Raw genomic sequence first — 20,256 nt, 5'->3', positions numbered from 1 at the left:
TTTTTTTAAAATCAATTTTTGTAAAAAAATCAATTAAATACCTATTAACATGGGTTCTTGATAATTTACGATATCATGCGAAAACCGAATTCAATAATCATTATATTTTACATTTATTTATCTAAGAGACTACCAAAACACGACTAAAAATAGCTAGACTTCAATGTTGCAATATAAAGTTCACAAGATCAAAATTTACATTCATAATTTTACCCTAAGGGAGTCCGACTTTATATTCAGCGATGGTTGTCGCTTTTGAATGAATAAATTTTCTTATAACAAACAATCGAACTTTGTTTTGCACTTCTTAATGACAATGGAAGTACCATTATTATCATTATCATTATTATATTATATTATTTATTATGAATTTTACTTGCAGCACCTCGTACATACATTTTGCTCACTCACATCGACGAGGCGTGTGAAAAAGTTGCCGAGCACGTGACCAATGTATATCACAGTACCGCCATCCACGACTTGGTTAGTAAAGTAGGAAATATGTTGGATGGTCTTCCCGAAAACCACATTTTTCCGGTAATGAACTATAAAAAACAAGTCGAATTGGAAGATGCCATCGATATCTTACTGCTTTGGCCCTTACGTCAGATGTTATGCAATGCTCAAGACTATTTGAAAGACCAAATGGCAAACCTGTCAAGACACGATAGTGCAGCCGCCATATCACAACGAGGGCAACCAGTCATGCAAGCATCAACTGTCTGATTGACTCTGTTAACTAGTTAATCTTTTACAAAGTTTTTTATTATATGATTAAGTGACTCGATACCTCAGTCAATCAATCTATGACACGTGCTTTTTCAGTAGTATCATATAGCTTTCTCGACGCTAACTACACCGTATTATCAGTCTTCAATCTATCAAAATTCTACCTTCTTTCTCAATCTTTATCCTATCCACGTACATCAAAGTAAGTGAATTTATTGATCTTGTAATAGCTAGCATAATTGATCTTAAATTAATGTTGTGTTTTAACCTGTATTTCAGTTCGAACCAGTTTCTTAGTTTCTTAAGATCGTAACAATATCTACCGTCAATAAATCTACTCTAGTCACTGCAACTGCGTTCTAATGGTGTACTCTATGGTTATCTACTAAAGGCTATCTTCTATCAGTGGTTGTAGACTACATTTAGTTCGAATTTGGTACGTATAGCTGTGTTATTTACGACTGTACATTGCTGTATAACTTCTACTTCGCCGTACTTGATTTCGTTGGAATGATCGGAATGCTGTATGGTTCAAAGGAACATTGATAACCGCATGGTCAAAGGAATGATCGGAATTCAATAATCTGCCAATCCAATAATGGAAGAACTGCGACAACTGAAACGAGCTAGGAGCGCCGCCAAAGGGCTTATTACAAAAACACAAAATGAAATCAAAGAAATGCTACTCAGCGTCGACAATTTAGAATCCATAAAATTGAAAATTCCCGAACTGGATGACGCGATGGACAATTTTCGAACTGCTCACGAAACTTACCACGCCAATCTGTCTGACGAATGCGATATAGAAGAATCCCATGAATACTTCGAAGCAGAGATGACAAGAGTTTGCGATTTAAAACGAAGAATAGACTCTATAGCCACAGCATCAGAGTTGGAGAAGAAGTCATGCGATCCAAAGGTCGATGACGACAACGCCAGTGTCACGTCTCATCGCAGCTCACGTTCGTCAAGGTCAAATATCGCCGCACGAAAGGCAGCGTTGAAAGTTCAAGTGACGCTTCTTAAAAAACAACAAGCACTTCAAGAAGAAGAACTGCGTTTGAAACAGAAAATGGAACAATTGGAACTGGAAACAGAAATAGCAAAGGCCACCGCCGAAGAAAATGCCTACGAAGGTGAGAGCAGTTACGAGACAGTTTCCAATGAATCGAGCGGCGAAGAAACAGACGAGGACAGTACGGAAGAAAACGGAGATTTTAAAAGGCCTAAGACACCATTAACACCACCACCGATGCTCAACTTACCAGCCGACCTTAAAATATCAATCAACGAGAAGAAGACAGAGGACTTGAAGAAGGACATCAAGATAAAATCGGAAAACGAAGAAGCTATTCTTAGCGCGATGGCGGCCCAGAGAATGCAAGCTCAACAAATAGAGAGCCTACTGGTTCAGCAACAGCGACACACCCTTGCCTTGATGCTACCTCAGCCTGAGGTACCAACCTTTGACGGAAATCCGATAGAATATTGCAGCTTCGTCCGAGCCTTTGAGAATATCATCGAGTCCAAAACGGAGAGCGACAATGCAAGATTGTACTATCTTGTACAATATACAGCTGGAGACGTACAGGAGCTGATGCGGAGTTGCCTTTCAATGCCCCCCGCAGAAGGCTATCGCGAAGCCCGAAAACTTCTTAAGCAAAGATACGGCCAAAGCTACAAAATAGCAGCATCGTATGTTGGTAGACTAACCGAAGGCAACCCGATAAAGACCGAATCTGGCGAAGCACTGCGTAAGTTCTCAACCCTTCTCACGAGCTGCAGGAACACCCTAAGAGAGATTGGATTTTCGAGTAAAATAGAAAACCCGGACACGCTGAAGCGCATTGTGGACAAGCTGCCATACGGGTTACGCCTGAAGTGGCGCGACATCGCAGATAGGATCACCGAAAGGGACGGAAGAGAAATTACCATTGACGATGTAGCCGCATTCGTGGAGGATCGCGCGAGAATTGCAGCCCATCCAATATTCGGTGACATGTCAAACAACAGCAACCTGAATACAAACAAGCCAAGAAGTTACAACGAACGAAACACTAGGAGAACAATGTCGTTCGCAACTCAAGTCGACCCGAGAACATCTCCAAACAGCAATAACAAGAACAGCGAATGTCTCAATACTACGACGTCTCGGAGACTTCCAGAATGCCCGTCATGCAGCAATAATCACTGGCTTTCTCAGTGCTCCGTCTTCAGAGGAATGAGCTTAGAAGAAAGACACAAACTTGTTCGCAACAAGAGATTGTGTGACAACTGTCTTACCAATGGTCACGTAGCTAATTCTTGTTCAAAGGCAAGCTTTTGCAAGGTGGATGGATGCACACAAAAACATTCGACCTTTCTTCACCCAAAGTCGAGTACAGCTAAAGAATCCAAACAAGATGGCGAGGCAACAAGCAGTGATTCGAAACAAACCACCAACCAAAGTTCCTCCCAGGTTCGAAACGGCTATGTCAAGAGTCACCCAACAGTCCCGACCCGGAAGATAATAGCCTTGCCTATAGTTCCTGTGAAGGTCAAGGCAAGAGACTCCAACAAGGTAGTACAAACGTACGCGTTCCTGGATGGGGGATCAAATACCACCTTTTGCACAGAAAGACTCAAACACATGCTCAATGCCCAAGGAAAGGAAACCACTTTATCTATCACGACGATAGAGAAGGTCAACAGCAAAACTGAGACAACAGTTCTTGGCCTAGAGGTATCAGCCCTGGATGGTACTGGCCATCTAGAAATTCCTACCGTATTCTCCATTGCGAATCTTCCTGTCTCGACAGAAAGTATGGCTAGTCAAGTAGATGTAAACAGTTGGCAACACTTCAAAGGTCTTAGTATACCAAGCATCAATGCAGAGGTCGACTTACTGATTGGCAGCGACGTTCCCAGAGCCCTGCAACCGGAGGAAATCAGAGCAGGATTAGAAGGAGAACCATACGCAATGAAGACCATTCTAGGATGGGCGGTTGTCGGACCACTGAAAAATGGAGCCCACGAATTCCACATGTCGAACTTTGTTCAATCTGAAGCAAATCTCGAACATCAATTTAAGAGTTTCTGCAATATGGAGTTCAACGACTCACAATACGACAACAAGAGAACTATGTCAATGGAAGACAGGCGAGCTCTAAAGATCATGGAGGAAACTATTTGTCGTAAAGATGGGCATTACGAGTTGGCGCTGCCTTGGAAGAATGACGCGCCCTCTCTTGAAAACAACAGATGCCTTGCTATGCACCGTCTTCTGCTCCTGAAGAAACGACTCGGGAAGGACCCCAAGCTACACGAGATGTATTCAAGATTCATCGACAATCTGCTCGAGAAAGACTACGCCAGAAAGGTCACTGACTGTTACGTCGCCACGAATGTTACCTGGTATCTGCCTCACCACCCTGTGTTCCATCCAAAAAAACCCGACAAGGTCCGCGTCGTATATGACTGCTCAGCTAAGCATAAAGGCAAAGCATTGAACGATGAGCTTCTACAGGGGCCGGACCTTAACAACTCTCTGATTGGGGTGCTTACGAGATTCCGCGAGGAACCAATTGCCCTCATGTCAGACATTGAATCAATGTTCTATCAGGTACGAGTACCGGAAGGAGATCGTGACGCTCTACGATTTCTATGGTTTAAGGATGGAGATCTCGAAGGTGAAATAGAAGAGTTCCAGATGAATGTCCATCTGTTCGGAGGAACTTCATCGCCTAGTTGCGCAACGTTTGCTCTACGCAAGACAGCTGACGACTACTCAGGAGAATTCAGTACACAGGCAATCGAGACAGTTAAGAGAAATTTCTACGTCGACGATTGCCTCAAGTCTGTGGCTACCGAGAAAGCTGCAGTTCATCTCGCTAAAGAGCTGCGTGATCTATTGGCAAAGGGAGGCTTTCGTTTGACAAAGTGGATGTCAAACTCCGCTGCGGTTCTCTCGACAATCCCAGAACAGGAAAGAGCGCCTTCTACGAAGACTCTGGACTTCGATTCTACATGCATTGAGAGAGCTCTTGGCGTTCAGTGGAAAGTCTCATCCGACACCTTTGGATTCGCTATCGTTATCAAGGACAGACCCGCCACCAGACGAGGTATACTTTCGGTAGTCAGTTCGATTTACGACCCGCTGGGATTCGTTGCTCCATATACGCTACCGGCTAAGCTGCTGCTCCAAGACCTGTGCCGCCAAAGACTAGGGTGGGATGATCCTATGACAGAGGCAGACCTTCAACGCTGGCAGAGCTGGTTGCAAGATTTACCACATCTGGAAAGCTTAGCTATCCGTCGTTGCTTCAAACCAGACGGATTCGGTGAAGTCTCATCAAGCCAATTGCACCACTTCTCTGACGCTTCTCAACTAGGCTATGGAGCAGTAACATACCTCAGACTAGTCAATCGAGAAGGGAGAATTCACTGTTCTTTCGTCAATGGCAAGTCGAGGCTAGCACCCCTCAAACCAGTTACCATACCGAGGTTGGAGTTGTCTGCGGCTGTTCTCTCCACTAGACTCGATCAGATGTCTCTCAAAGAGCTTTCCATCCCAGTGCTAGAAGATTCGAGATTTTGGACCGACAGCACATGCGTACTTGCATACATCGAGAATGAGGACAAACGATTCCATACGTTTGTAGCAAACAGAGTGACTGCAATACGCGAGAAGTCAACAAGGACTCAATGGTCGTATGTCGACACAAGGTCCAACCCTGCAGACGATGCGTCAAGAGGTTTGTCGCCTAAAGCGGCCTTAGGAGATAACCGCTGGCTGAATGGTCCAGGCTTCCTTTGGAATTCAGAAGAGAACTGGCCTCGACGTCCTGCTGTGAAACTGGAAGATAACGACCCAGAAGTGAAGAGGGAAGCAGTAGTCAACGTTATCTCCACAGCGGAAATGAACGGGGATATGGTAAAGCGCTTCGAACGGTTCTCCAGTTGGACCCGCCTGCGCAAGTCCGTTGCCTGGATGTTGCGGTTGAAGTCAAATCTCCGTAACCTGTGCCGCAAGCGTCGGGCTCAAGAGACTGTCAACACTTCGAACAAGCTGGATCCGATAACAGTGGACGAGATGAATGCGGCAGAAAGGGAAATCCTCAAGTTAGTGCAGAAGTCGGCCTTTCCCGAAGAGGTTGTCGCTCTATCTTCACGTAATTCCACAGTGTTGCAGTCAAGTTCTATCTACAACCTCAGTCCTCAGCTGATTGATGGCCTGATATGTGTAGGAGGTCGTCTGGCGAACGCACCGATAGACGAAGATCACAAGCACCAAATTATTCTCCCTAGCAAGCAGCATGTCACCGAGCTGTTGATTAGACACCACCACGTTACTAATGGTCACTGTGGCGCAGAGCATGTTTTATCTCATCTAAGACAAAGATACTGGATTGTCAAGGCCCGAGCAGCGGTGCGCCGTGCCATCGGTACATGCTTCTTTTGCAGAAAGAATCACGGCAAACCACAGCAGCAAAAAATGGCGGACCTGCCAAGAGACCGCGTGACTCCGGATAATCCACCGTTCACATCCGTCGGGATTGACTTCTTTGGACCGTTCTTGGTACGTCGTGGAAGAACAACAGTAAAGAGATACGGCGTGATCTTCACTTGTCTTACCGTACGAGCTGTTCATATAGAAATTTCACACAGCCTAGATACAGATTCCTTTATAAACACGCTAAGGCGATTTATCGCAAGAAGAGGCCCACCTAAAGAAATTAGGACGGATAATGGGACGAACTTCGTCGGGGGCGAAAGGGAACTTCGCGAATCGATCCAATCAATGAATCAGCAAGCCATCCACGACGCGCTTCTAGCAAAGAATGTAAAGTGGACATTCAATCCACCTTCAGGCTCGCACCATGGCGGTGTGTGGGAGCGATGTATCAGATCGACCAGGAAGATTCTCCAAGGACTTTTAAAACAACAAACCATCTGCGACGAAACGTTATCCACCCTGATGTGCGAAGTAGAAATGATCATGAACAGCCGCCCACTTACAAAGGTTTCTGAAGACCCGCGAGACCTTGAAGCTCTGACTCCCAACCATCTGCTACTGCTACGTCCAGGTTCGACCATTCCCCCAGGTATTTTTGCAAAGGAAGACGTCTACAGTCGGCGAAGGTGGCGACAGGTGCAGTACCTAGCCGACGTTTTTTGGAGGAGGTGGGTGAAAGAGTACCTGCCCAGTCTACAAGCCCGCCAAAAGTGGATAAAAAAGCAACGGAATCTGCAACCCAACGACGTCGTGATGATCGTTGATGATACCACACAGCGATTTTCATGGCCACTAGGCAGAGTACTAGAAGTTTACCAGAATAGTGTGGATGGCTTAGTACGGTCCGCTAAAATAAGGACGAAGACATCGACGCTTGTACGTCCAGTCAGTAAGATTGTACTTCTGGAGGAAGCAGATGTTGCAGCCTAAACAAAGGACTCTACGATATACTATTGTGCAATGCACGAGGGACACTAACTTTGAACTCTTAGTTTATTACATACCATTTACGATTATTATTGTTACCGTTCAGTTTTCTTGTCCTCCGGCCTTTATCCTTATAGTTTATTGTAAAGGCAGTACTTAGCGCCTTTAAGGGGCCGGAATGTTAACTAGTTAATCTTTTACAAAGTTTTTTATTATATGATTAAGTGACTCGATACCTCAGTCAATCAATCTATGACACGTGCTTTTTCAGTAGTATCATATAGCTTTCTCGACGCTAACTACACCGTATTATCAGTCTTCAATCTATCAAAATTCTACCTTCTTTCTCAATCTTTATCCTATCCACGTACATCAAAGTAAGTGAATTTATTGATCTTGTAATAGCTAGCATAATTGATCTTAAATTAATGTTGTGTTTTAACCTGTATTTCAGTTCGAACCAGTTTCTTAGTTTCTTAAGATCGTAACAATATCTACCGTCAATAAATCTACTCTAGTCACTGCAACTGCGTTCGAATGGTGTACTCTATGGTTATCTACTAAAGGCTATCTTCTATCAGTGGTTGTAGACTACAGACTCATTAAAAAACACTTGGTACATGAAAACTGAGAGCAAGCAGTTTCTATCTTTATTGGACTAACTGTGCTAGGTAATGTTTATTGTTATATAGTATAGATATGTCATCCATACGGTGTTTATTGTTTGTTCATAAGATGATATCTCTGCAGCAATAGGACTTGCAATATAGTGATTTTTAAGTTGTAAATATCATGGATTACTGTGGTGATCATGTTTTGAGAAAGTAATGATTCACACAGCTTTGTTTTGAAGGATTGATATGGGTTTAAATGTTGAATTGTAGGTATTTCCCCAAACAGAAATACCATATGTTATTAAGGGATATATGAAAGAATAATAACGTTGAATCAGGACCTCAGTGGGAACATAATGTCTGATTTTTGAAAGTATACCAATACTTTTTGAGACTTTTTAGCCAAGTTCATGAATGTGCATTTTCCAATTTAGGTGAGGGTAGTCGAGAATTATGTCAAGATATTTAATACAAGAATCATGTCGTATCACTTTATTGCAAATTTTCAATTCAAAATTAGAAGCGAGACGTTTCTGGTGTGGATGAAAGATAACAAAACTAGTTTTGTCAATGCTTTTAAGGATAATTTATTGGCACACATCCAATTGTTGACTTTGATCAAATCATTATTTAATTTGCTTTCAAGATCAGAAAATTTTGTATTTTTCAGAAACAAATTTGTGTCATCAGCAAAAAGATAAATCTCAAGAAGACTTGAGCACGAATGGAAGTCATTCATGTAATTTAAATTAAGAATAGCAAGGGGCAAGGATAGAACCTTGGGGCACCCCGATATGATACCCAATTGAGGATGATACCCCTTATTATTCCATAATATTCTAATTTTTTTCAGTAAGATCAAGAAAATATGACCTAATAATATTTTTAGTAAGACCAAGAGAATATGAACTAGTTCATTTTCTCTTGGTAAGATGGTATGGTCGACAGTGTCAAACGCCTGGCATAAATCTAAAATCAATTCCACAACAATGGAAGCCCTTGTCGATGGCTTGTTTTATTTTATCAGTTAATAGAATTAATGCATGAGAAGTTGAGTGTTTTGGGCGAAAGCCAAAATGTTTTTATTATAGAATACAGAAAACTTCTCAAAATAGGTTAAAAGCCTATTGTATATGAGTTTCTCAAGAATTTTATTAAATACATTTAGTAGAGATTTGGCGGTAGTTGGAAACACATCAAGAGCAGAATTCTTTTTGTGAACTGGAACCACCTTGGCGACTTTGAATTGACTTGGAACTATGCCCAAGGAGAATGATTCATTGAAAATAATTTTTAGTGGATCTGAAATAATATTATTTAAACTTTTCAAGATGGTGACAGGAATGCTGTAGGAACCAACTGACTTAGATGGATCAATTGAATTTATTATCTCACCAATCTCAGCTGCTGAAACAGGAGAGAGGAGAGACTACTATTTAGAGGTTGGGTCAGAAAATCCTTATAAGAGGCTTCACATTTGGGTATTTCCTTTGCAAAGGATGAGCCTCTATTAGCAAAGAAGTTATTAAATTCATTTCTCGTGCTCATTAATAATTCATGAGGAAACCAGCCAATAAATTGGCTATTTTTGGGTCACATGATGTTACTTGAAACCGGGTAAAGTCATGTGAAAGGACTGAATTCAGTCTATAGTAGTCCTAGGACTGAATTAATTTTGTTCCAGTTACTCCAAGTCGAATAACAATGAGCATGAGAAGACATTTCAAAGCCTCCAATATCGGACTGGACGGGATTTCAGGTCCGAGCAATTCGGCTTCGGCTTCGCCTCGCACTAGAACTAATTGCTTGGACTTGAAATCCCGTCCAATCCTCATTCTCGGCTTTGAAATATTACTAGCAATACCTTTCGCATTTGTAATGGTATCATTGTCCCTTATTATCTTTGAAGGTAAGGTTGATGCTTTAAGTTTTAATGATATCAGTTGCCTAATACCTTTCCAGGTAGCCTTTGAGTTAGACGGGCTGTTCTTAAAATATTCAGTACAACATTTTTCTTTGCTAGACTTAAGCAAAAGGCTAAATTTATTTCTAAATTTCATATATCTTCCATAAGTATGGTCATTTCTATTCCTAAAGTACCGTTTATAAAGTTTGTATTTTATTGTGTATTGAGGTTCTTAGGCCTGGAGTGATCCAGGGTTTCATTTTGAATTTAAGAGCGAAGGTCCACTAATATCGAGCATCGGCCGGTCACGGTCAAAATTTCGATTTTGCTCATTTTTGGTTTGCTGGAAGGTACTACCAAGTAAACAAACGTGGTGTAGTTAGTTTTTCAAAAAACAGCTAAAATTCTGAGAAATCCGAGAAAGTCTGTTGGCCTAGCGGCGACCTCAAAAGTATGCAAATTTTCAGCTGAATCAAACAGGTTAAAAAACAACTAACGCATATACAGAAGAGGAAAAACATATGAAAACTATATGTTTATAAATTGATAGAAGAGATGTTTGAGACTTGATTGGGCATAAAATAACGGTTTCAGCTATTTATTGAAAGCGGTCAGATGATATTTAGAATTGAGTGGTATTCACACATAGACCTGACCCTTGCTACGCCAAAAACAATTAATCAAGTGCGCCACTTTTTTTCTCAATGAAACTCACGTCATGAACTATTTAGATGTTCTTCTAGAACATATCCAAAAATCAGTTTGGGTTATTGTATTTAGGGTTCATACGGAGGCCGTGAACAATTGGTATTTTCGACATATACCGTGACTGAAATCGACAAGTGTTTGTTGTTTCTGGTCGCTATTTTCTCATTGGTTTCTATTTCCATCCGGAATTTAGGCCCGAAAATGCATTTCCTTTAAAAAAATACCTTTTATTAGTGATTTGCTCGCCTCTCACCAATGCGACACGGGTTCGATTCCCTACGAGCTGGGACTCGTATGTGAGTAGAGCTGTTTGTTGGTTCTCTCCTGTGCTTCGAGGGTTTTCCGGGTTCTCCGGGTTCTCCTGTTTTCCTCCTTCCGCAAAAACCAACTTCTAAATTCCAATTCGATCTTGGGCTTTCACCTAGCATGGACCTCAGGGTTCCGTTCGTGATTGTCCCACTCTGTGATTACAGATGTTTAGTGTAAAATCGTAACACGAGCGAGTGCGGTGTTTTCCTTGATAAATTGATAATCTTCAAGTAGAATGACCTTTCCCCGTCCCAAAATAACACTAAAAGTTTGCAATTTGTGCCATCGATTCATCGCAAAAGATTATGAAGTTTTTCTTTTTAATGGAAGCTACAAAAATCCAACCCTATATTAGAAGTGCAAATACAGTATAATTTGAAGTAAGACGAACGAGTTCACACGTGTGCCGTCAATGCATTGACAAGCTCAAAAAAAGGAATCGCATAAAATAAACCCTTGAAATTGAAAGCTTCTTCGACATTGGTATCATTTCCGATAGCTACAGCCGGTATTCCTAAATTACCTAGGGAAGAAACTTGGTCTTCCATTAAAGATTTTAATGGAGATATGACAACTAACACGCTACTTCCACGAGGTCTTCCATAATAGAGAACATCAGATACGTCATCGGTAAACACTGAACAGCGAGAAACTTCCCTTAGCCCGTTGGCAAATTTACGAACACTCGTCCCTTTTCCAAGAATGCTTTGATGGAATCTTGTTGCTCTTGAAAAATATTTTCTATTTCAAACTGATACTTTACTTCTAAAAACGCTCTAGTCCGAAGATCCTCATGAAAAGAAAACGCCATTTTGAAAACTAGGACGCTTTGCGCGTTCACATCCGGTTTGATAGTGTTATCCAATGGGAGTTTACGTTAGAATAAGCTTGGCTAACAGGCAATCAGAATCTGTTATATATAATCGCGCAATTTGCTGGGGGTCCAGAACAAGCTTTTCTGGCGATGTTTCGCAGACGGTATTTACGAAGAAAATTCCGGATGTGACGCAGGCTATTGCTCAAGGAAAGATTCGATGTTTGAACTTGGAATTCTATAGATAATGCCGCATGGTATATTTTTGATTAAATGGTTTTCAATCTCTACCCAGAGTAACGTACATACTCATTTGAGGTTTTCCGCCAAACGAGAGATTTTTCCTGCAGCCTGTTTATATTTTTGCGCGACGCCGCATTGCACATATATAAGGGCTCAATGCTAAGTTTTAAGTTTTGGCATACAGGCCTAGTTACAAAAAAAATCGGCTAGAAAGATAAAAATGTCAGTTTCATCACACTTTATTTCAAGGACTGCGAAGCTCAGTAGCGTGGATGATTGAAACCATTTTATTACCAATAAGACTGTGTATAAGGGCCACTAAGCAATGTCATACTCAATGAAACAAGTTCTACGGAATAGCGTGCACGCTATCGGTGAACCAATCCAATAGCTATTTAGCACTTAAGACCTATTTCGTTTTTGAATTCTCTCAGGAATGAACTAGACGCGTTTTGGTTTCGTTTCACGGATACATGGCGTGCAATCTAATGAGATCATATTTCCAACATTAATATTTACGCACTAAAATTGTCCTTTTAATTTATTAATGTTTTTACTGTGGACCTGTAACTTTTGGAAAACTTAAAGGTGATTTTTTTTAACACATAATTTGTACTAAAATACATTCGGTGTATTCGGCAGATTATCGATATCTTGGCCAATGTTTCAGTATAACGATTTCCTTAGCAATACTTATTTCTGCATTCCCTAACAATGATTTTTCCGTCCCGAAATTTCAGGGGAGGATCCTATAAGATTCAAATGAGGTGAGGCACCCCTGAAGAAAAGTAGTGTCATAGATATAACGACTCAGGGGGTAAACCAAACGTTTCGCCCATTAAATAGAATTTTGAAGTTTCCCTGCCTGAAAATTGAGGAGGGATGGGAATCGATGGGCCTTTCATACCTACTGCTATATTCACCAATGAAGCTGGTTTATATTGCTTCTCGTTTGATCAAAGTTCAAAGCATGGACTGAGAAAGGTCATTAATTTACCTACAGTCCTTACCTAACTTTTATTTAAAGGTTGTACACTATTGCGAGACAACTTCTTGACACGAGAAGCCAACTTTTGATGCCCCTTTTCGTTCTGACGACAGTCGTAAAGCCCCTCACCGACAGAGAATGCAAAGTGAGCGATGCATGTCATTCTTTTTAGCATTGTGGGATCCAAAAGTTCTTCGTCACCAGACAAATCGCGGTCTCCTAACAAATTGCTAAGAACAGAGTGCAGCAACACTAGGATCACAGGGCTTGTGCCTGAAACAATATCACGGAGCTGAGTTACCAAAAGTAATAAGGCATACAGCACGTATATTTTTCTTCCATCATTCATTTTTCATTCCTTCCTTAAAGACCCATTGCCACTTACCGTGATGCACCGCGTTCACAGATGAATTTCGTGGTCCATGAAATTCAAAGATTCATATATTGAATAATAACTTCATATTAAATCCTCTTCCGACATAGCACTAAGGCACAAAAATGATTCTTTTACATTATTTTACGGCCTTAGGGACTATCTAAGAGTTTATTCAAAAGGTTGGAATTGTTTTTTCAGTTGTGACACGATTCAAAATGTAAACAAATTGTGATGCATCACGGTAAGTGGCAATGGGTCTTTAATTTATTTATCAATCCATGCAACCAACCATCCACCCATTCACCCATCCATCCACCCATTCACCCATCCATCCATCCATCCATCCATCCACCCATCCAGCCCACCAGCCCTCCAGCCCTCCAGCCCTCCAGTCCTCCAGCCCTCCATTCGTTCATAATCCATTTCCTCTTTTTCAAACTCTCTTTTTTTTTTTTTTTTTTTTGCTTGAAAGTCTTAACTCATAAATACTTTATATTCGATTTCATCTGCCTTTGCATTGCATTCATTTTAATGTGGTCGATGATTCTAATTTAGATATTGGACAGCCGAGCTTTCAAAAAACGAAACGCAGGTAATGAGAAGTAATAATAAGCTTACCGTGCACTCCTCTCATCGCGTTCTCGATGTCTGTACCAATCCGTGAAGATATGACACAAAACACAATGACAGGTTGATCTCTATCATCTAGACCTCGGTTCCAGGATTTCTCCAAGAACCGCACACGTGACTTAAGTTTGCTTATAATATGATTCTCGATTTCATATGTACTTGATTGGTCACATCTCTTGACCAAAATGACTAGAAAAAATATCAAAGAACCAATTAATTACAATAACCGAACGAAAAAAAATGTATGGGAAACCATTTCTTTGCAAATATATACTACATTATTTCAATTACATTTTCTATCAAATTCTCTCAACAACACTGGAGTCCAGTCTTTTTATAATACGATCTTCAATTTTACTGGTACTTTGTTGTTTGCATCTCTTGATCAAAAGTTCTAGTAAAATTTAATGGAAAAATGATTATATAGCTGAATGATGGTTGAATAAAAATATGCAACATTTAATGTGCCAAACGTTAAACGAGCAAATTAAATGTCAATTAGTTTTCCATTCTTTTCGTAGGAAGAATGTGCAGATTTGTTACAACTTGTCACAAATGCCCCTTAAAACCACTAGAAATCGTATTTCCGAGGGTGTCAATTTCAAGTGTAACGTATTTTAATTTATAGGCTCCTTATAAAAAATTTACTTAAGAGTTATTTAACAAATAAAACAGCTTTTGTCGTGCTCCGTTCAGTAATAAAGCACGCAGGAAGTGGCGTAGGCACCAAAGACGTGTAAGAAGAACAACGAGACGTAGGCGAGTGCTTCTCACACTTCTCGAGTGCTTACGGCGCTTCCTAAGTGCTTTATTACTGAATGGACCACGGGAAAAAACTGTTTTATTCGTTCTATTATATAGTTACTAATTTTATTTTGGTATTGAATTTATTTACGCAAAAAGAAAGACGCGGTCGCAGGATCTAGCAGCACTTCGCTCGCGCAGATGTCGTCAGCACTGTGCTCCTTTCACTAATAAAGAATAGTTTTCGACCAGCGCGAGCGTACTATCCTAACTATATAATATAACCCAATAATATATGATACAATAAAATAATAAATAATATTCGCAGGATGCATGTACAGCTCGCTGTAATAATTGTCCTTTTCCTTTTTTCAGAAGCATCCATGAAAAAAATTTACGATAATCTTTGGAATGGCCTTCTTTGGATTATCATTACATACGAAAAATAATAATTGGAAAATAATGAATTACTTATATCGCCCTTTTCACTAAAGAGCTCATTTGCTTCCATCATGAGATCCTCAAAGGGAATTATCACAGTTATTGTTTACTATTATAGTGCGTATACACCTATTTCAAAAAAAGGTTATCACAGGTGATAGGTCATTCTAAGATGGAAAAAATTGTGGGTAAAAGTCTAAACATTAATATTTAAGGTGTTTTAAACATTATTTTTTTCCTTATCAAGAAAATGGATAATGTTGTTGAAATATATACTAAATACTGCCTTAACCATTGGGAACACCTCCATTATTTATGTTTATTATATGTACCCATAATATATTTCCATCTTAGAATGACATATGACCTGAGAGTAACCTTTTTTGAAACAGGTGTAAAACTAAAACTAAAATTGAAAGCACTATAACATCGGAAACTTCTTTTAAAAAGTGAGGAAAACCCCACAAATTTAGATATTTTCCCCTTTTTTTAAGATGCATATTTGTCTTCATGACTATGCTGTTTCTCTCCCTATTTAGATTCAAAATAACATTCCACTAATCGAATGCTTTGAATATGGAGATTGGATTCCTATGACTGAAATGCATATTCATAGGGAATTGCATCTACAATTTGCCAAGGTAGGTACTGTCAAGAAATCATACTACTCTTAAACAGTTTATACTCGATCAACCGGAGCACCCTTGTTGATCTTTGCAGCTTTTGGGGCAAATGTTTAGTCAAATATGTTTAAATAAAATAATAATAATAAAATTATTAATAATAAAATTATTAATTACCTGTTGGTGTATATTAGATGCAAAGGAACAAAAGGAGACAAATGTTTAGCATTTATTCATTTTCAATTGATTAAATAGTAGTGCCAGGTTTATTTGCACAAATCTAGAAAAATCTTAAACCTATTTATTTTTTTTACAGGAAAAGCAGACAACTATGGATATGTTTCACACAGACATATTTGAATAGTACATGGTCAGACAAATTTGACAACATTATATTTCATGGGTAATCTTCCACTAGTAAGATCACTCTTTTCACTCCCTCACCTAGTATCTCAATTATGTACAAATGACACTATAAACCAATGACTTGGTATTTATCTAATGCATTTGATCATATGCACACTCGAGTGATTCTCCAAGTACCAGTGCAATAGCAGGATTATCATCAAGGTATGTATATATGTTTATTATACTTAATGAAATGGAACTAGTTCCCTAACCTAGACCCTATGAAGTCATTGGGGGGGGGGGGGGGGGGAGGGAGGGGGGGGTTATGCAGTTGGGGGCTGGAGATAGCCCCTCTTCCCTAATGAAACCAGATGAAACACTCAGAAATAATAATAATAATAATAATAATAATAATAATAATAATAATAACATAAAAAACTTATGCATATCAAGGTGTCTCCCCAGTGTATAGTAATCTGTGGGCTAATGCAGGCTCGCACATTGATACCCAACAGGTCAACGATATTAAAGTTCATGAGCTTAGGATTCAATTTTTATGGAGCTGATCACATATAAGGTTACCATGGGAACACTACTTCAGCTATAATGAAGGCCATTCTTTTCATTAAAAATTAAAAACTTAAGTTTTCCAACTTCATCGAATCTGTTTAAAACTTTTTACACTGAAAGTATGTTAAGTAACTCGCCTTTCATTTGACACAATGCTAAAGGATTTGGTACTACAGAACTTTGAATTTGCCGAATAAAGAATTTCTGAATATTTTGACATTTGCTTAACCTTTATGTGATAAAAAGAATATATACGAGATGTAATTCGAGTCCAATCCGAGGCTGAGATGAGACAAGACTCTAAACAGAGATTAGAATGTAATTCGAGTAAAGAATCAGAAGCTGAGACAAATTTCCACGGCACTACACAATTTCACTCACGGCAAAATACACAAAGCCGCGGCACAACACAGAATTGAATCCTTGAAGAGTAACACAGCCACCCAATGTTTAAGATGACAGGGCCGGGGGTACAATATTGTCGACAAAATCTTCCTTACCCCTGTAGCTCCCAGTGAAGCGTAATTGAATGGCGCCATTTTGTACTAGCCGTACGAGTGAAAAAATAATTCAAATTAATGAAATTTAATTTAATTTTGGGAAATAGAATCTCATCTTTTCCACAGCGTGTGCAAAAACGATCTGTCTCTTCTAATTCATTGCCACAAATAGTACAAAATGGCGCCATTCAATCACGCTTCACTGGCGCTACAGGATGAAGGAAAATTTTGGTTTCTAAAATGTAATCTGATCAGTGGATCATTGAATGAGTCACGCGGGAGCCGTAACTTCAATGAAAAATTGTCTGTATATCGCAAATAAGATAATTCGCATTCAAGGAGCGAAAAGGGAACATAATATGTATAATTCTGAAAATGAAATGCAGCTGCAGTAAACCATACAAACGAAATAAGTAGTTTTCTTGGGGAATAATGGTCATAAAAATATCACAGTGATATCAATGCTTTGATCATTTTAGCCGTCTCGCTAAAACCCCCTACTTTGAAAGTTAGATATTAAAGTGTACATGTTATAATTGCAAGCCTAGCTTCATAGAAATAAAAATGTAGTTTGTGCGTGTGTGTATGTGTGAGAGTCTTCATGTAGAGAACGTTAGCTTCATGTCCATGAATGCATTGTCTGTGTTACTGGCTGAAGTGTGCTTGAGTCAGTTCTCCGACTATACAAAGCGATGCTTCCATAATATTCGCTCTTTAAGGTATTCCATACATTTACAGTATAAGCGTACCTTCCTTCTCCTTCTTCTTAATGCAGCACCACCAAAAGATGAAAGCTGAAAGAATGGCAACGATCACACTAGCTATAATTAGTCCTAACACTGTACCGTCCATCTTAATTCTCGTAATATCAATACAGGACGTAGAGCTTTCTGTTTTCTTTCCCCGTGAACCACTGTCGAACAAACACTAGATAGAAAATACAAATTGGTGTCGTTACGAACTTATACTCGCAAAGAAAGGCGAGAGAGACAGTTGACCTCTGTAATCAATTCACATTTCCAAGAAAGAATTGCATTTTGGCGTGGCGCTCACACTTCCAAGAAATCTTGAATAAATTTAAAAACAAAATATAAGTGTAATAGTCCGTAGGATCATGCAAACAGAAACAGATGGTCAGGCTACCTCACGAATTTTGCTCAAATTTGATATATGAACTTGGTTTGGGGCCCTAAATATGAAATGGATAATTTTTGTCAACAATTAATTTTACGACAATATTCGGGGAGGGGGGAGGGGGGAGGGGGGAAGGAGTAGTCTCCCCCACAGCTGCTTTCAGTGTCGTCACGCAACGCTTTCTCCCCTGAGTAGCTACTCAGGGGAGAAAGCGTTATGTGACGACACTGAAAACGGCTGTGGGGGAGACTAGGGGCGGAGGGGGTTGATCAGTTTTGTGTCCGTGGTTGGCTTGTTACAACGCAGTTTAAGTACTGTTTTTTGTTTGGTATCAAAATGAACCCTGATTTACACTATGTATTTCCTTGTGCATAGTAAAAGCTGGGAAATATTTAAAAAGGTTTAGTTTCAAACGACTCCCATATGTATAGGTATTATTAGCATTCGTAAACAGGTCTAGAATATGAGGTAAATATAAAAGCCCTTATCTCCTCTGGTATGTCGATTTCGAAACTGCAGTTGCTGTTTACATGTTCGATTATAGCTTATTCTATTTCTGAAATAAAAAAAACTAGGCAAGTATTGATACTTTGCTGAACGATATTGCCAAACTTGAGTAACATAAGCTTTTTTATAGGCTCGTTCAGCACCTCGTAGATTACAAACACATTAGCCTCCACCAAAAATATTCCAAAAAAAGTATTATTCTAATACTTTTCTAACATGGAACCACAGGTAGCCCAAACTTGGTTTCTGTGGTGTCATGTTATAAAGAAAGGTATAAGCCTTTTCATAGTTTAAGAATCGATTCCACTGCGCATGCGATTTTATCCCGAATTTCTCACCTTCTTTTGACTAAACCTTCTTTTGTTCTTAATTAAACAAAAGAAGGTGAGAAATTCGGGATAAAATCGCATGCGCAGTGGAATCGATTCTTAAACTATGAAAAGGCTTATTGGGATTCATCAAAAATTTCAATAAAATCATTGAAACGTGATATATAAAAATATAAAAATCTATAGCTAAAAATAAATAAATAAATGAATAATGATATAAAAAAGATAAATATCTAAATGAACACTAATAATAATAAAAAAGTTCTATATAAATATTTTGAATATTCTAAGCAGTCATTTGGTAAAAGTTATCAAAATGTCGCAATAAAGACCTAGATTAAAAATATTATAAAATTTCTACGTATTGCATAGATAACATTTTTGGCAGTTAGAATTATTCTGTAACGGAAAGTTGTTAGGGTAGCTATATTACAAGGTTCTTTTGGAAGCTTCGACCACAAAAATTGTCTTCCCATTGGAAAATACTGCCCATACATTTGGAATATTTGCTCTTTTCGGTCTTTTTCCTCTCTTTCCAAAGCAAAAGGTTGTGCTTAAAAGTAAAGTTATATAGCACAATTAAACTGCGTGCAACAACATCATGACCCTAAATCTTCTGTTCTTCGCAAACTACTGTAGTTAGCGTCTTTTCGAGGCTACGAAACCTAAGGGTCCGTGGGGTCCGTGTAACACTCCACAAAGAGCTTTTCAATTTAGTTGGCGTGAATTGGACATATGAAATTTGCCTGATTTTTGAATTTTCATTTTTTATGATCATGTCAAAATTCGAATATTATCTCATCAATGTCAATTTTCAATTTTCAATTTTCGAATTCAAAAATTAAAAATTAAAATAAATTTTAGAAATGGCTTTTCGAAATTTTGATTTTGTACTCTGAAAACGAACTTTGGAAAAATATCCTGTAGACAGGGGGAGGTGAAGATTAGGCGGACTGAGGGTAGGTGGGTCCACTAACAACAACAACAATAATAAAAAACATAGAGGGAGGGGAGGCACCAAGAACCTGAGAGAGAGAGACGATTTTCTAGCTTGACCCCGGTTATGTCACGTATTTTCTCTTGTAAAATATATCCAACAGCGTACATTCAACTCAAAAAGTACGGTGCTTTTTTTCAATAGAATTCAATCTAAACCATATCATACAGTCCGTGAATAGTTGAATTAACTGAATCCACTTCTGTTTTTTACCTAGATAGTCATTATTTTGAGAAAAGATCCAAAAACCGTGTTTTTGAGACATAATTTCTATGGGCTCACATGAGGGGGCGTGAGCTTGAAATCGATTTTTTCTGATGTATAT

General features: G+C 39.1%; 3 protein-coding genes across 4 annotated transcripts in view; 2 read left to right on the top strand and 1 right to left on the bottom strand.

Annotated features, from left to right (window-relative positions):
* The window catches only part of LOC116292490 (interferon-induced protein 44-like), a 32,475-nt gene extending 31,394 nt beyond the window's left edge, over positions 1-1,081 (top strand). Inside the window, exon 5 of the mRNA XM_089034460.1 lies at positions 383-1,081. Within this exon, the coding sequence (XP_088890586.1) occupies positions 383-726 (344 nt within the window). The 3' untranslated portion in view covers positions 727-1,081. The remainder of the gene's footprint in view (positions 1-382) is intronic.
* LOC148909467 (uncharacterized) lies at positions 743-7,989 on the top strand. Of its 2 annotated transcripts, none has more exons than XM_089034459.1 (2): positions 743-931; positions 1,009-7,989. In XM_089034459.1, the coding sequence occupies exon 2, from the start codon at positions 1,328-1,330 to the stop codon at positions 7,151-7,153; it is 5,826 nt and encodes a 1,941-aa protein (XP_088890585.1). In that variant the 5' UTR covers positions 743-931; positions 1,009-1,327; the 3' UTR covers positions 7,154-7,989. The 2 variants fall into 2 exon arrangements, 1 of the variants encoding a protein (XP_088890585.1); XR_016120532.1 differs by lacking the exon at positions 743-931 and having other exon boundaries at positions 1,103-7,527; positions 7,605-7,989.
* A 3,978-nt stretch (positions 7,990-11,967) lies between these two features.
* LOC116292473 (uncharacterized) lies at positions 11,968-18,164 on the bottom strand. The gene is made up of 4 exons (XM_089034461.1): positions 18,108-18,164; positions 17,714-17,891; positions 13,727-13,927; positions 11,968-13,005 (listed from the first exon to the last, which is right to left on the bottom strand). The coding sequence occupies exons 2-4, from the start codon at positions 17,814-17,816 to the stop codon at positions 12,755-12,757; spliced, it is 555 nt and encodes a 184-aa protein (XP_088890587.1). The 5' UTR covers positions 17,817-17,891; positions 18,108-18,164; the 3' UTR covers positions 11,968-12,754.
* Between the last annotated feature and the right edge of the window lie 2,092 nt (positions 18,165-20,256).

This window comes from Actinia tenebrosa, unplaced genomic scaffold, assembly GCF_029948245.1.
Source record: "Actinia tenebrosa isolate PJP-AT-01 unplaced genomic scaffold, QUT_ActTen_1.0 PGA_scaffold2__45_contigs__length_23673736, whole genome shotgun sequence".
NCBI classification, from domain to species: domain Eukaryota; kingdom Metazoa; phylum Cnidaria; class Anthozoa; order Actiniaria; family Actiniidae; genus Actinia; species Actinia tenebrosa.
The sequence above is the reverse complement of the archived record's forward strand: the minus strand, read 5'-3'. Positions and strand labels throughout refer to the sequence as shown.

What these genes read in the sequence shown, in the direction of transcription:
- LOC148909467 (XM_089034459.1), top strand. Translation starts at nt 1,328, where the DNA reads ATGGAAGAACTGCGACAACTGAAACGAGCTAGGAGCGCCGCCAAAGGG.
- LOC116292473 (XM_089034461.1), bottom strand. Translation starts at nt 17,816, where the DNA reads ATGGACGGTACAGTGTTAGGACTAATTATAGCTAGTGTGATCGTTGCC. An exon ending in TAAGAAGAAGGAGAAGGAAG is followed by an intron (nt 13,928 to 17,713) that starts GTACGCTTATAC and finishes TATTTTTTCTAG; the next exon opens with TCATTTTGGTCAAGAGATGT. An exon ending in CGCGATGAGAGGAGTGCACG is followed by an intron (nt 13,006 to 13,726) that starts GTAAGCTTATTA and finishes ATATTGTTTCAG; the next exon opens with GCACAAGCCCTGTGATCCTA.